The sequence below is a fragment of the Thamnophis sirtalis genome, unplaced genomic scaffold, assembly GCF_051295495.1.
Source record: "Thamnophis sirtalis isolate CommonGarterSnake01/CBP01778 unplaced genomic scaffold, rThaSir2_p1.2 scaffold_13, whole genome shotgun sequence".
Classification (NCBI taxonomy): Eukaryota; Metazoa; Chordata; class Lepidosauria; order Squamata; family Natricidae; genus Thamnophis; species Thamnophis sirtalis.
This window is the reverse complement of record NW_028261393.1, coordinates 52,555,099-52,572,146: the sequence shown is the minus strand read 5'-3', so window position 1 is coordinate 52,572,146 and position 17,048 is coordinate 52,555,099. Positions and strand designations below refer to the sequence as shown.

At 43.6% G+C, this 17,048-nt stretch overlaps 1 protein-coding gene across 1 annotated transcript in view; it reads left to right on the top strand.

Annotated features, from left to right (window-relative positions):
- GRIA3 (glutamate ionotropic receptor AMPA type subunit 3) overlaps positions 1-17,048 on the top strand; it is a 172,259-nt gene that overhangs the window by 27,669 nt on the left and 127,542 nt on the right. Inside the window, 1 exon segment of the mRNA XM_087727511.1 lies at positions 16,476-16,715. Coding sequence (XP_087583637.1) covers positions 16,476-16,715 — 240 coding nt within the window.

The following is a 17,048-nucleotide window of genomic DNA, read 5'->3' as shown; positions in this document are numbered from 1 at the left end:
AGAAATCTCAATGCACATTGGTGTTTTTTTTTTCTGTTCATTTTTATTCCATGGGTTGCATAAATTATCTAATTTGAATTCATCATCTCATTATATCTTCTGTGTCTCTCTTTCACTCTGTCTTTCTGTCTCCCTCTTTCTTTCTTTCTTTCTTTCTTTCTTTCTCTCTCTCTCTCTTTCTCTCTCTCTCTTTCTTTCTCCCTTTCTCCCTGTCTCTTTCTCTCTTCCTTTCCCTTTCTCTCTGCTTCTATCTCTTTTCTCTCCTCCTCTTTCTCCCTTTTTCTTTCTCTGTCTCTTTCTTTCTTCCTTTCTCTCTCTCTGTTTCGCTCTCCCTCTTTATTTCTTTCCCTCTCTCTTTCTTTCTCCATATCTCTCTGTCTCTTTCTCTCTTCCTTTCCCTTTCTCTGCCTCTCTCGCTCCCTCTCCCTTTATCTCTGTTTCTATCTCTTTCTCTCCTTCTCTCTCTCCCTTATTCTTTCTCTCTGTCTCTTTCTTTCTTCCTTTCTCTCTCTCTCTCTTTCTTTCTCCCTTTCTCTTTCTGTCTCCCTCCCTCTCCCTTTTTGTTTCTCTCTCTCTTTTTTTCTTTCTCTCTGTCTCTTTCTCTCTCCCTTTCTTCTTTCCCTCTCTTTCTCCCTCTCTCCCCCCTCTCTCTCTCCCTCTCTCCCCCCATCTCTCTCACACACAGTCACACACAGAAGGCTATATATAGATGGCATAAAATGCAGAAGTTCAAATATGCCTCAGCTACAGTTTATGATATTCATAAGCAGACATGAGGGTGTTGAGTGAGATGTCAAGAGCCTCCGGCCAGAGCTAACTATTGTGTAAACATGGGGGAAGTCTGTTAGCATGAAATGGAAGGAGAAGGAGACCTAGGAATTAAGCACTGACCCAGGCATGTAAATACTCCTCTTCCCCAAGACTGCATTCCTGATTTTTGTAGTAACTGGTCTTCTGGCTTCTTCTGGTTTCCCATAAAACCTTTATTTCACCTTGAAGGGTGATAAGTCCCAGCTTTACTATCAGGCTCTGGATAATGGACCAAGTGCTTTTATGCATCTACGGCTCATGCTTGGCTTCCAACTATTCATTTAAGGACTGTGCGAAGTTACAACAACCCTAAAGAGAGTGACTTACGACCGATTTCTTTTGTGTCTTTCTTTTGCAATCGAAGCTGGCGTTTGTTTCCATTCTGTTTCATGAGCTGTTGGCTCTTTCGGCTGTTTTTGTGCAGTACAAAGCTAAGATGGAGTGATAACTGTGTTAGTTGACTGTCAGGTTGGGCATGGGGAAAGAATCCCCCTGTTTTGCTCACAAAGCTTAATGCACACTTAAACTAAAAACAGGCACTCAAAGCTCCTCCTCCTCTTTGGGGGATTGATGCCTCGGTAGGAAGCGAAGACTTCTGTTGCCGCTTGTTTGAAGAGACACTTCACTTAATCACTTCCTCTACTGGTAAAATTGCTCAATTCCAGTTTGTTAAATGAGGGAGTGTGAAGGACGCTGTTATCGAATGCACCTTGGATGTCGCCAAACGCCTCCTTGGATGGGAGGGGGCGCGGCAGAAATTGAAGAGACGGAATATCATAGCTTCTTTGGAAGGAGGTGATCTAAATAAGGAGAATAGGGCACGGACTGAGCCCCCCAGGAATTCTGGGACCCTAAGGCCTTGTATCGGAGTCTGGAATAAACCATGCCCTGATATTCTTCTCTCTGGTTGTAAGTAAACTGATCCCAGTACTGAGACGCCACTGGGATCTGGAACCCACCACTGGGCTGAACCAGCAGTGCTATGCTGGTCTGGGTCGCAGAACTGGCAGCAACCCAGGCTGGCCACGCCCTTGAACCAGTTCCCCAGTAGCCGCCGTCGCCATCTTTTTTTTTTTTTGCATTTTTTTGCAATTCCATTGAACTGTGCTTGCATGCAGAGCACGCATCCAGCACATGTGCGCACGAGCGAACCGGCAGTAACGCCGGCTAGAACCCACCCCTGCCCCTGTTGTAAAGTAAGCTTGTAGAGAGAAAGTGGGGGGGGTCTGATCTCTTTGGTTGGGGGAGAGCTTAAATCTCATTCTGCTAGCACTTAAAGAAAATATATACAAAATGTTTTATCGTTGGCATTTATCACCAACAAGATTGGCTAAAATGTACCCAAACATGAAGCCGACCTGCTGGAAGTGTCAAAAAGTACAAGGGACCTATTATCACATATGGTGGACTTGCCATAAAAACACAAAAATATTGGACAAAAATTTGGAAATGGGTGCAAGAAATTACAGGAGAACAGATAAAATACAAACCCGAAATCTTTCTACTGGGAATAATCAAAGGGAAATATACAAAGGAAATTAAGTACATATTAATACATCTGCTAACTACAGATAGAATAGCATTTGTCCAATGCTGGAAACAAAATAATACCCCCTCGGACGAATTAGTGATTAAAAAAAACTTTGGATTGTGCAGAGATGGACAAATTAACACTAAAATTAAAAGATAGAGAAGAGTCGGAATATTATGAAGTTTGGAACAATTGGTACCAATGGCTGCAAAACAAGAATAAAATTAATTAAGCCAAAAAATGATATATATATAAATATATATAGAACTGTGTATAAAGGTGTGTGAATATAGAAGCGAAATATGATATACATGTACAGGTATGATGACGTAACAATGTTGATGTAATGACTGTAAGGTGTTGTTGGAGGGAAAAAATAATAATAAAAAATCTGCTAAATCTCGTTCTGCTAGACTTCGAATATACTTTTTTTATTTTCCATTTTCATAACATATAATCACATGTATACTATTACATAGCCAATATCCTATTGTATTAAGTTGTAATTACATCAGTTCCTCTTGTCATCAACACCCAGAAAGATAAAAACCCATTATTAGCTCTTCTGCTCTCCATACACCTCTTTCTTCTAACTCTCTCCTACCTCCTTTCTTCCCTCCATCATCCTTTTCTACTCTACTTCCCCTTCTTTTCTCCTTCTCCTCTCTCTTCATTCCACTCCTCCTTATCCTCCTCATCTTCCCCCCTTACCCTCTCTCCTATCCCTCTCTTCCTATCTTTCTTCTCTCCTCTGTTTCCCTCTCCTCCTCTTATTGGTGTATTTCAGCTTCTGAGCAAACTCCATTCTATGTTGATGGTATTTATGCTTCCATATCAATATACTTCTGCTAGACTTCAGAACACCTTGCCTAGGCCCTCTCCCCCCCTCCCCCCCTTGGCAGATGCATCAATTGGTGCACTGTCTCTTCGGCTGAAGTGTGACATATTCAGGAAACCCAACGACTTCCTGTTTGTGCAATCAGTTGCTCATTGTCTGATTGCAATCCTTGTTGTTTGGCGTGCTCATTATGAATACACTACTTCAGACGTCTCTTTTGTGATGTGCCAATTAACCAAGCCTGATAAATACTGATTAGGCATAATTTGCATCGAGGAAACTTTATAATACTGTGGCTGGGTGCTTTTTTCCCCCCACTTTCATTTAGAGGAAAATAAATATGTAGGAAGGCATCCTTTTGGGCGCCGGTGCTGAATGCCACATCTGGAGCGTTCATCTCCAGCTGTTTTGCATTGCAGTGGGTCCCAAGTATCGGGGAGTGAGCGGGATGCAGGACCAAAGATGGGGCTTAGAATACAATAGCAGAGTTGGAAGGGACCTTGGAGGTCTTCTAGTCCAACCCCCTACTTAGGCAGGAAACCCTACACCACATCAGACAAATGGTTATCCAACATCTTCTTCAAAACCTCCAGTGTTGAAGCATTCACAACTTCTGGAGGCAAGCTGTTCCACTGATTAATTGTTCTCACTGTCAGGGAATTTCTCCTTAATTCTAAGTTGCTTCTCTCCTTGATCAGTTTCCACCCACTGCTTCTTGTTCTACCCTCAGGTGTTTGGTAGAATAGCTTGACTCTCTCTTCTTTGTGGCAACCCCTGAGATTTTGGAAGACTGCTATCATGTCTCCCCTAGTCCTTCTTTTCATTAAACTAGACATACCCAGTTCTTGCAACCGTTCTTCATATGTTTTAGCCTCCAGTCCCCTAATCATCTTTGCTGCTCTTCTCTGCACTCTTTCAAGAGACTCCACACCGTTTTTACATTGTGGCGACCAAAACTGGAGGCAGTATTCCAAGTATGTCCTTACCAAGGCCTTATGAAGTGGTATTAATACCATCTGATCTTGATTTTATCCCTCTGTTTATGCAGCATAGAACTGGGTTGGCTTTTTTGGCAGCTGCTGCACACGGCTGGCTCCTATTTAAAAGGTTGTCCACTATGACTCCGAGATCCCTCTCACAGCTACTACTATTGAGCAAGGTACCATCTATACTGTACCTGTGCATTTCATTTTTCTTGTCTAAATGTAGAACCTGACTCTTTTCACCATTGAATTTCATTTTGTGAGATAGCACCTAATGTTCAAGTCTGTCAAGATCCTTCTGTATCTTGAGCCTGTCTTCTGGAGTGTTGGAGTATTCCTGCCAGTTTGGTGTCATCTGCAAATTTGATGAGTTCCCCATCTATCCCCTTGTCCAAGTCATTGATGAAGACATTGAAGAGTACTGGGCCTAAAACAGAGCTTTGGGGCTCTTGAAAGATATGCATGGAGCCCCCTAAAACTGGCTGAGATGGTGCTCACCCAATTGTGAGGTTAATGCAAGCAGGAGAAGAACATTTACAAAGCAAAGAGGGGTCCCTGCGTTGATCAATTTTATTTATTTTCAGAGAAGTCCATTTTTAATTTCTACCTTTTCTCCTGATCTCATTTACATTTTTGAGGGCAATTCTTGATAGATCTGTTTCATTCAGTGCTCCATTTAATTGTCTGGTAAGGCCCGTTGTCCATAAAAGATTATGTACCCTGACATCTCATGCCCACTGGAGTAGAAAAAAGCTTCTCTGGATTTTAGCTCCCTTGGAAAGATCCTTGGTAAACTCAAACAATCATCTGCCGGTGAGGAAAACATCATCTATTTTCTCTGGAGCTTCCTTTGACAAAAATCACACCCACAACCACACTTCAAATCCTCACTTCCTGGAACCGTTTGGAAAGATGGAGCACATTAAACCGGCATGCCCATTCATTCAAAATCATCAATTGCTCCCGTTACATCATTTGGGTTAGTTTACATTATTCCTTATCCTGACACTGTTGCACAAATGATGTGTTGGCATCCTTCAGTCTCAAAAGACCATGGTATCGTGCTCTGGAAAGAGGTCAAAGCTGGAGTGTCCTCTCCAGCATGAGGCCTGGATAGATTAATAGGGAGGATAGACTGTTAGCCAAGTAGCAGATCCCTCTTCTCCATGTGGTTGAAATAGTCCAATGGAACGGCAGAACTGATACGATTGGTTCCAGCTGCACTGCAGGAGTCACCAGAATGTGGTTGTACACAGTCATGAAATGCTTCCAGGACTCTGGCTCCGGATTTTGCCTCCAGGTTGACTCCTGAAGCCTTTTCCAGTAGTGGATGTAGCCATAAGGCAGTGGAGGTTTGTAATCAGAGTTTCCCTTCCCTTAGGATATGGGATGTGAGGGCGATCTGGCTGCGACATCTGTCACCCCATTGATCGCCAGGGTTGATTCAGCTGATCTGGCTGGCTAGGCGGGTGTCCCCTTCCTCCCTCACTGCTCCATGTGTGCGTCCCTCCTGCAGCTGTGCGCTCGGTGGAAGAGGACGACCATCCCAGATAGAAGGAGTGTACCAATCTTTGGTCAAGGGTATACGATAGCTGCGCTCCCCTACTAGAACCTCCAAACAAGCTGAAGGTCCATTAGGATATGGTTCTGCCGCTTTATCTGCCGTTGGGGCGTAGAGCCCTCTTCCACCTTCAAAACCGTTGACCGTCTTCTCCTGTAACCCTGGGAAGGGGCCCTTACGAGGTGCTACCACCTGGGCCAGCTGGACCAAGGTTTTTTAAGGAGGTATTACTCCTCCATTACTCCCCCCTTGTCCTGGCTTGTGACAAGCAGAGCCTGGATTCCCAAACCTTGGGCCCAGGATGGCGGGTTTCTATACATACATACATACATACATACATACATACATACATACATACATATATACATACATGATGTATATTCCAGACCTAGAATATTGCATCCGGTTATGGTCGCCTCACTGTAAAAAAGATGTTGAGACTCTAGAAAGAGTGCAGAGAAGAGCAACCAACAGGATTAAACATACCATGAACAGTTGCAAGAACTGGGCATGGGTAGTCTAGTGAAGAGAAGGACCAGGGGAGACATGATAGCAGTCTTCCAATATTTGAGGGGCTGCCACATAGAGGAGGGGGTCAAGCTATTTTCCAAAGCACCTGAAGGCAAGACAAGGAATAATGGATGGAAACTGATCAAGGAGAGATTCAATCTAGAAATAAGGAGGGATTTTCTGACAGTGAGAACAATCAATCAATGGAACAGAAGTTGCCTTCAGAAGTTGTGGGAGCTTCATCACTGGAAGCTTTCAAGAAGAGACTGGACACTCTAAAAAAGATGTTGAGATTCTAGAAAGGGTGAAGAGAAGAGCAATCAAGATGATTCGAGGACTGGAGGATGAAACATACAATGAATGGTTGCAGGAACTGGGCATGGCTTGTCTAGTGAAGAGAAGGACCAGGGGAGACATGAGAGCAGTCTTCCAATATTTGAGGAGCTGCCACAGAGAGGAAGGAGTCAAGCTATTTTCCAAAGCACCTGAAGGCCAGACAAGGAATAATGGATGGAAACTGAACAAGGAAAGAGTCAACCTAGTAATAAGGAGGAATTTTCTGACAGTGAGAGTGATCAACCGATGGAACAAAAGTTGTGGGAGCTTCATCACTGGAAGCTTTCAAGAAGAGACTGGACTACATATATATGAGTATAATATAAGGAAACTAGATGAAAATTGCCAACAGCGATTTGGAAAGTAGGATTAGAAAAGTCTGTTATTAAATATTATGGATGTTTAGCTAGAATAGGACATAAGGATTCAGTGTTATTGGAGGATTTTAGAAATATTAAATAAAATGCCAGTATGTGGTTATGTATTAAATTTCAGTATATTTTATGATGGACATTTAAATAATTATAGTCAAATAAAAATGGAGGTATAAGGGTAACATGTATAAATATTTGAGTTAAAATACTTGAGTTAATATGAATTATGCTTGATGACTGTGGAAGATATGCACGAAAACCTTTTGTAACCAACTGATACACTTTCTACAGTATGTAAAGAAGGAAGATTTTATGTGTTGTGTTTGTTTTGAAAATAAAAAAAATAAATTAAAAAAAAGAAGAAGAGACTGGACTACCATCTGTCAGAAATGGTGTAGGGTCTCTTGCTTGGGTGGGTGGGGGTTGGACTAGATGACCTCCATTGTCCCTCCCAACTCTGTTAATCTGTTCATCTATTAGATGGACGAGAACGACAGAACAGAAGGGACTCGCTGAGACTACTTTGACTATAATGAATGTTGTTCATTATTTCGGGATTATATTGGGAGGAATATGTATGCAGTCAGCTAAGCTGGGGTCCATTAAATCTCAGGTGGTATGGAAATTCTCAGTCATCCAAGTCATGATTGTCCCAAAGGTGCTTTCCCAAAACAAGCAAGTAGACTTTCTTAGTTTTTTTAAACTTGAAAATGTTTTGCTTCTCGAAAAAGGTAAGGAGAGGTGGGTGGAAGGGAGAGAAAGAGGTAAGGAGAGGAGGGTGGAAGGGAGAGAAAGAGAAGGAGAGGAGGGTGGAAGGGAGAGAAAGAGAAGGAGAGGAGGGTGGAAGGGAGAGAAAGAGGTAAGGAGAGGTGGGTGGAAGGGAGAGAAAGAGGTAAGGAGAGGTGGGTGGAAGGGAGAGAAAGAGGTAAGGAGAGGTGGGTGGAAGAGAGAGAAAGAGGTAAGGAGAGGTGGGTGGAAGGGAGAGAAAGAGATAAGGAGAGGTGGGTGGAAGGGAGAGAAAGAGAAGGAGAGGAGGGTGGAAGGGAGAGAAAGAGGTAAGGAGAGGTGGGTGGAAGGGAGAGAAAGAGGTAAGGAGAGGTGGGTGGAAGGGAGAGAAAGAGAAGGAGAGGAGGGTGGAAGGGAGAGAAAGAGGTAAGGAGAGGTGGGTGGAAGGGAGAGAAAGAGGTAAGGAGAGGTGGGTGGAAGGGAGAGAAAGAGAAGGAGAGGAGGGTGGAAGGGAGAGAAAGAGAAGGAGAGAGGGCAGGAAGGGGAAGAGAGAGGGTAGGAGTAGGGGAGAGGTAAGGGAAGAAAGAAGGGGAAGGAGAGGAGGAAGGAAGTAGAGAAGGAAGGGAGGGAGAAAAGAAAGGGAAAATAAGGCGGTGTTACAATAGGCACTAGGGATGGTAAGCAAAGCAACTCAAACTGTATATTATAACCTTTTAAATGGAAAATAGTATAAAAGTATAAGAATGGCAAAGAAAAAGAATAACTATGTGAATGTATACCTATAATTGTATGTAAGAGAATAAATGACAGTAAGAATATAAAACACAATATAGGTAACAATATTTTCTTATAAATAGCTAAGTATAAATAAACATAGAATTGTACATAAAAATGGATAACGAATAAGGAGACCATGAATGCAAGATAGAAATGTATAGAAGGGAAAACACTTAACTGTAAAGAAACCGATATGGAGCTGCTGTATGATACATGATGGAACTTCTTGTTCCTATGTTGTTTTAAGTCATGTGTTTGTTTTTGTTGATGTGTTGATGAGTTTAAAATAAAAAAAAATTTAAAAAATGTTTTGCTTCTCATCCAAGAAGCTTCTTCAGTTCTGGACCGAAGAAGCTTTTTGGATGAGAAGCGAAACATCTTCAAGGAAAAAAACACACACAGAAAGTCCAGTGAAAAAGCACCTTTGGGATTTAAACCCCTGGCATTCATTTCTTTGTGTGTCAAGTGATTTCCCCTTGTGCTTTTTTGATGAAAAATTTTCTTCTTCGACAGTCTTCCAAATTAAACGATGGGCCATTCAACCTTGCAAAATTCATTTTTTTTAAAGAAAATAATAATTACAATGCCTGGAACAGCTTGATATTTAGGCAAGCTAATTACGAGCCAAACCAGACATTCAGAAGCAAATTGATGGGGCTCCTAATCGGCTCTGGTTATAAGGGACACAATTCCTTTTTCATTTTTGTTTTATCGTCTCTCCAAATTCTACTTTTAGCACTTTCCTTAAGTTGAAATAACAGGGATAAGCGCATTTCTTATCCGGGAGCAGTGGAAGATCGGGGGCTTCAGGAAGCACAAAAACAAAATACTAATGCTCTCAGAATAACTACCAGGAATTCAGAATTGTCTCCGAAATACGGTTATCCTTAAGTTTCACAAAACAGAAATCTTTGTATTTAATCAGACTTGGGGGAGTTTGCAACCCGAACGGGAATCAAAAACTACAGTTAACCGATAACGGTGGGAACACAATCTTGACTTTTCCCCTTTAAAATATGAAGAGATCTGGGAGAAAAGAAAATAACCCCAAATTCTTGCTTTATTAAGACCAACCCACGGTTGCAAAAGCCAGTGGGAAAAGCGCAGTTAGCCTCCCAGATTAAAGCTCACGTCAGAAATGGCAATGCATTACTCACAAGCGGTGGCTCAGTGGCTAAAACGCTGAGCTTGTTGATCCGAAAGGTCGGCAGTTCGAATCCCTAGTGCCGCTGTGACAAAGTGAGCTCCTGTTACATGTCCCAGCTTCTGCCAACTTAGCAGTTTGAAAGCGTGTAAAAATGCAAGTAGAAAAATAGGGACCACCTTTGGTGGGAAGGTAACAGCATTCCGTGCGTCTTTGGCATTTAGTCATACCGGCCACATGACCATGGAGATGTCTTCGGATAGCTCTGGCTCTTCGGCTTTGAAACAGAGATGTACCCTAGAGTCAGGAATGACTAGCACGCATGTGCGAGGGGAATCTTTATCCTTATCTATATATTGTTAGTTGCAAAGCTGTGTCCAACCCATCGCGACCCCAGGGACAATGTTCCTCCAGGCCTTCTTGTCCTCTACCATCCTCTGGAGTCCATCTAAGCTCACGCCGGCTGCTTCGGTGACTCCATCCAGCCACCTCATTCTCTGTCGTCCCCTTCTTCTTTTGCCCTCAATCATTCCCAGCATGAGGCTCTTCTCCAGTGAGTTCTTCCATCTCATTAGGTGGCCAAAGTCTTTGAGTTTCCTCTTCAGGATCTGGCCTTCTAAAGAGCAGTCAGGGTTGATCTCCACTAGGACTGACTGGTTGGATCACCTTGCAGTCCAAGGGAGTCGCAGGAGTCTTCTCCAGCACCAGAGTTCAAAGGCCTCCATTCTTTGGTGCTCAGCCTCCCTCCCTTCCTCCCTCTCTCCCTCCCTTTCCCTCTCCTCCCTCTCTCTCCACACACACACACACACACACACACACACACACACACACACACACACACACACGGGACCCTGGGAAAGTGTAATAACTATATCCCTGCCAGGAAGGCTTTCAGCAAAGATGCTCTGGGAATTTAATGGAATCTCGCAGTATCATTTGAAAGTTCAACAAGAGCTCCCTATGGGTTTGCTTTCTTCTAAGAGATATCTTGAAATAGTTCAAAGTTTCCTGTTAATAGAGATAAACTAAAATTGCTACATTACATCCCTTGTCTACCAGGTATCTGACATTACCAAGTGATTTCCTCTTTCTCTTCTCCCTCCTCTCTCTTGTTTAAGACTTGTTTAACAAGTCTTGTTTAATGGTTTGCTTGTTAGTTGGAGCACTGATTCAAGGTATGATAGCAATGGCACTTAGACTTATATACAACTTCTCAGTACTTTACAGCCCTCTCTAAGCGGTTTGCAGAGTCAGCCTCTTTCCCCCAACAATCTGGGTCCTCATTTTACCCACCTCAGAAGGATGGAAGGCTGAGTCAACCTGAAGCTGGTCAGGATCGAACTCCTGGCAGTAAGCAGAGTAGGCTGCAATAGCAAATGATAGCAATAGCACTTAGACTTAGAGACCATCCCATAATGTTTTACGGTCCCGTATAAGCAGTTTATTAAGTCTGCTTATTGCCCCCAAACAATCTGGGTCCTCATTTTACATACCTTGGAAGGATGGAAGGATAAATCAACCTTCAGCTGGGATGTATGGTTGTATGGATGGATGGATGGGGAGGGGAGGGGAGGGGAGGGAGGGAGGGAAGGAAGGAAACTATAGCACATAGACTTATATACCACATCACAGTGCTTTTACTGTCCTCTCCAAGAGAATTACAGAGTCAGCCTCTTGCCCCCAACAATCTGGGTCCTCATTTTACCCCCCTCGTAAGGATGGAAGGCCAAGTCAACCTTGGGTTGGTGAGAATCGAATTGCCGAATTGCCGGCAGTCAGCAGAAGTAGCCTGCTGAGCTGCATTCTAACCCCTGCGCCACCACGGCTCTTGGATCAGAATAGATCTGGAAGGGACCTTGGAGATCTTCTAGTCCAACTCCCTACTCAAGCAGGAGGCCCTATATCATTTTCAGGCAGCTGGTTGTCCAGTCTTTTCTTTGAAAACCTCCAGTGATGTCAGACTCACATAACAACCGGGTTGCTAACTTTCCAACTGCAATGATTCACTTAACAACGGTGGCTTGGAATAAAGATCATAACATTAAAAATTGAACACCAACCAGACTAAATGTATCTGCCGCAACTATTATGTTCTTGGGTGGGGGGGTGGGGGTTGGTTCTTGATACTTTTATTGTAACAGCTTGGCCTAACTTCATGTTTCATCTGTGTTGTTGTTGTTGTTGTTCTTGGTGTTAGTTGCAAAGTCATGTTTGACCCATCGCGACCCCATGGACGACCTTCCTCCAGGCCCTTCCTGTCCTCTACCATCCCCTGGAGTACATTGAAGCTCACACCGACTGCTTCGGTGACTCCATCCAGCCACTTCATTCTCTGTCGTCCCTTTCTTCTTTTGCCCTCCATCTTTCCCAGCATGAGGCTCTTCTCTAATAAAGAAGAGCATTAGGCTCTTCTCATTAGGTGGCCAAAGGATTTGAGTTTCCTCTTCAGGATCTGGCCTTCTAAAGAGAAGTCAGAGTTGATCTCCTCTAGGACTGACCGGTTTGATCGCCTTGCAGTCCAAGGGAATCGCAGGAGTCTTCTCCAGCACCACAGATCAAAGGCCTCAATTCTTTGGCGCTCAGCCTTCCTTATGGTCCAACTTTCAGAGTTCATCTGTCTACAGTTCCCTATCCTTCTTTCTCCTTTCCTCTTTTTTAATTGTCTGCCCATCCCTTTTCTGAGACTTTGGGAATCGATGAGAGATGCTTATTGGCTGATAACAAGGAAGTTTCACCTGCATAGAATGCAAGATTAGATAGAGATAGGCTGTTGGGGGGGGAAAAGCTTCACCGTGACCTAACATAAAACAGTTAAAATAGCTAAGCAGTTAAAAGCCTTATGCATTTGCTTAGATAGCGTCAAATCACGTTAATCCTAATTTTGAGGGTCTTCTGGTTTATTTCCAGGAGACTAAAGCATGGCGGGCATGAAACACGGGACTTTTGGGTTAAAAGTGCAAGCTCCTATTCAAGTCACAAGAACAGCAAAGTTATTAATACTATTGATAACATTAATACAATTTAAAAATTAGCCATGAAAGCATGAGCCTGGAATAAAAGAAAAAGAGGGAGAAGGAGAGAGTGGAAGAGAGGGAGAGGGAGAGAGGCAAAGGGGAAGAGAGAAGAAAAAGGAGGGATAGGAGAAGAGAGGGTGAGAGGGAGGGAGAGAAGGAGGGTGAGAGGGAGAGAAGGGGAGGGAGAAGGAAAGAGAGGGAGAGGGAATGAGATGGAGGGAAGGGGGAGGGGGAGAACAGGAGGGAGAGAGGGAGAGAAATGGAGAAGGGGAGAGAGGGAATGAGAGGGAGAGAGAAGGAGGGAGAAAAGGAGAGGGGGAGAGAGAAAGGGAGGGAAAGGGAGGGAACGAGGGGGAGGGAGAGAGAAAAAGGGAGAGAGAAGGAGAGGGAGAGAGAAGGAGAGGGAGAAAGAGAAAGAGGGGAGGGGAGGGAGACTACCCAATGTCTTTATTCACATTCAGCAAGTTGTAGGCCAAGCCATCAATTTCACTCCTTACTTTCTTCTTTTCACCAAATGTTTGCAGAATCTTCACATTCAGGCAATTGCCAAGGGGGAGGTGAGGTGGGGGGTGACGAGGGAGGAAACAAGCAGATTCATGACTCAGAGTTGACATAAATTTTGGCTTTGGGAGCAGAGCTTCCGAATGGGGAGAGAGAGAGAGAGAGAGAGGGAGGGAGAGAGAGAGAGAGAGAGAGAGAAGAAGAAGAAGAAGAAGAAGAAGAAGAAGAGGAGGAGGAGGAGGAGGAGGAGGAGGAGGAGGAGGAGGAGGAGGAGGAGGAGGAGAGGGGGGAGGGAGGAAGGGAGACTATTTTTTTAATAGTGTTCCCAGATTTCTTTTGTTGGTCTGCTGCAGTGGTACTTAAGATGGCTTACCAGCTGCAAATGAAACCAACAACTAATCCCAAGGAAAAAATAAAATAAAATAAACAATGTGGGTCAAAGGAAGTCACGGTCTGCTGCCAGATTCCACTAATTCACTACTGACCCAGAGAAGCAGAACTGTTTTCATTTGTTTTTCAAGTTTGGAGAGAGAGGGGGGAAGAGGGAGAGAGAGGGGGAGAGAGAGTGGGGGAGAGAGAGGGAGGGAGGGAGAGAGAGGGTGGGGAGAGGGAGACACAGAGAGAGAGAGAGAGCTTGGAGCAAAATCCTGGAGCAGAGAAGCATTTGAGAAAGGACTGTTTCTGCAGCGTTACCTGCTCAGGCAATGGCTAAGTGTACTTCAATAAAACACAATATCGGACAAACGCCTAGATAACTGAGGAGGTTCATGCGGAAAGAGGGAATTCTAGAGTGGTTACCTTCTCTAAAGGACCACCTTTTAATATACTGAACTGGAAAAGCTAAAACAAACATGATTAGTATCTTGATTTTTTTTATTTTTTTTTATTTTATCAATTTCATATATACATTCACAATTATATGATCTCATAACTGTTATTAATAATATGTATTTATAACAATTTTTCCCTACTGTTGACAATATACTTGAAGATTGCTTTTTTATCATCCCATAGATCCATCTTATCTTACAACGGTCCTACTTCTTCTTCCCTCCCTCCCTCTTTCCTTCCCTCGTTTCTTCTCTCCTACTCCCCTTCCTTCCCTCCCTCCTTCCCCTTCCCTCCTTCTCTCCTTCCCTCCTTCATTCCCTCCTTCCTTCCTTCCCTCCTTTCTTTTCTCCTTCTCTCCTTCCTTTCCCCCTTCCTTTCCTCCTTCCTTCCCCCCTTCCTTCTCTCCTATATTCCCTCCTTCCTTCCCTCCTTTCTTCTCTCCTTCCTTCCCTCCTTCCTTCCCTCCTTTCTTCTCTCCTCTCCTTCCCTCCCTCCTTCTTACCCCCTTTCTTCTCTTTCTTCTCTCCTTTCTTCCTTCCTCCTCTCCTTTCCCTTCCCTCCTTCCCCTTCCTCCCCTTTACCCTTCCCCTCTTCTTCCCATTCCTCCCATCTTTCCTACTCTTACATTCCCTCCCATACTTCCTCTGCCTTTCCCTTTCTCCTATTCCTCTCCTTTCTCCTCTCCTTCCTATCTTTCCTTCTACTCCTCCCTCCATCCACTCTAACCGTTGTTGTGTTTACATATTCTCCTTGTATCTTGATTTTATGTGGGTTTAAAAAAAGATATTAACTCACACCGCCCTTCTGAAATAAATACCCGACGTAAGTGCGTAAAATTGGAAAGTGGTTCTAAGGAGCCCTAATTATTAAGGAGATAAGGCGGAGGGAGCTGGGGGTATCGTCTAAAAGAAATTTTTATGACTGCTTGCTTCATCTTGAGTTGCCAAAATTGCTTATTTAACAACCCGTTTATGAGCTGCTTATTCTGTCTGCAGCCTACTTTACATGGAGTCAAGGATCTATTAATGAAATCACAACTCTACTATCCGTACTTCTTCTGAACTCCACAAAGGCAGGCGAGAGAGATGCTTGGCCTATAAGGGTGAAGAAGGTGTCTGGTTGGGTGTAATAAGCAAGACCAAATATTGTTGTGCCAAAAGTGTTTTCTCAAAAGGCAACCGGAGTTTGTTTCTCCTTGAGGACGACTTGCTTCTCATCTAAGAAGCTTCTCCAGTTGTCATCATCCAAGAAGGTTCTTCAGTTCTGCAGAACTCTTCTTGCATGAGGAGCAAAATGTCTTCAAGGACAAACAAAGTCCAGTTGCCTTTTGGAAAAGAAGCTTCTTCTGTTCTCATCCAAGAAGGTTCTTCAGTTCTGCATAATTCTTCTTGATTGAGGAGCAAAGTGTCTTCAAGGACAAACAAAGTCCAGTTGTCTTTTGGAAAAGAAGCTTCTTCTGTTCTCATCCAAGAAGGTTCTTCAGTTCTGCAGAATTCTTCTTGATTGAGGAGCAAAATGTCTTCAAGGACAAACAAATTCCAGTTGCCTTTTAGAAAAGAAGCTTCTTCTGTTCTCATCCAAGAAGGTTCTTCAGTTCTGCAGAATTCTTCTTGATTGAGGAGCAAAATGTCTTCAAGGACAAACAAATTCCAGTTGTCTTTTGGAAAAGAAGCTTCTTCTGTTCTCATCCAAGAAGGTTCTTCAGTTCTTCAGAATTCTTCTTGATTGAGAAGCAAAGTGTCTTCAAGGACAAACAAAGTCCAATTACCTTGGGGAAAAAAAAACTTCTTCAATTTTCAACCAAGAAGGTTCTTCAGTTCTTCAGAACTCTTCTTGATTGAGAAGCAAAATGTCTTTGAAGTCCAGTTGTTGTGCACACATGTGTGGGGGGAGGGCATGTGAACACACGACCCCCTGCGTTCCCCCCGCTTTTGGCAGGCGATGACAAAAAGGTTAGCCATCACTGGGTTAGCTATATCAAGCTGCTTCAACTGTTCACCATACACTTTTAAGTCATCAGAATGGCAACCTCTTGTTTCGACAAGCATTGTGGTGGTGAAGGGGTGAGACTGCAGTATTGCAGGCTAATTCTGCCCACTGCCAGGAGTTCGATCCTGACTGGCTCAAGGTTGACTCAGCCTTCCATCCTTCTGAGGTTGGTAAAATGAGGACCCAGATTGTTGAGACGAAGATGCTGATTCTGTAAATTGCTTAGAGAGGGCTGTAAAGTACTGTAAAGTGGTATATAAGTCTAAGTACTATTGCTATTGCTAACTCTGCCCGCTGCCAGGAGTTCGATCTTGACCGGCTCAAGGTTGACTCAACCTTCCATCTTTCCGAGGTCGATAAAATGAGGACCCAGTTTGTTGTTGGGGGGGAGGGCAATAGGCTGACTCTGTAAAGTGCTTAGAGAAGGCTGTGAAGCACCATGAAGTAGTACATAATGTAAGTCTACGCGGTATTGTTATTTCCAAAGTGTTGGAATGCTTCCTGCCGATGTCCCTCCATGCTAATTACTTTGTTCTTCTGTTCTTCCCAGTCTGTTCCCAGTTCTCCAGAGGAGTCTATGCCATCTTTGGATTCTATGACCAGATGTCAATGAACACACTGACGTCCTTTTGTGGGGCACTGCATACATCTTTCATCACGCCCAGCTTTCCAACAGATGCTGAGGTTCAGTTTGTCATCCAGATGCGTCCAGCTCTGAAAGGGGCCATCTTAAGCCTTCTGACATACTATAACTGGGAAAAATTCGTATATCTCTATGATACCGAACGAGGTAAGAATGCATTTTGCTTTTTTCCAGATGGTGTCTTTCCAACCCCCCCTCCCTCCATGTCTCTTAATGCAAAAAGTGGCTTCATATAGATAGTTCTTGACTTACGACCATGATTGATAATCAATAGGAAGGCCCCTGAATGAAGTCAACAATTTGAACCATTCATTTGAACGTCATTTGTTTGTTTCGACGCAGAACGCCAATCGGATTGATCGGTTTGATTGAATTGCTTCGGGATTGAATTTCCAGATCAAAAGTTCTGCAGCATTCCTATGACAGGGTTCTGTCGGATGCCCTAATTAAATCATGAGCCTTGAGCCAAGCTTCAAAAGA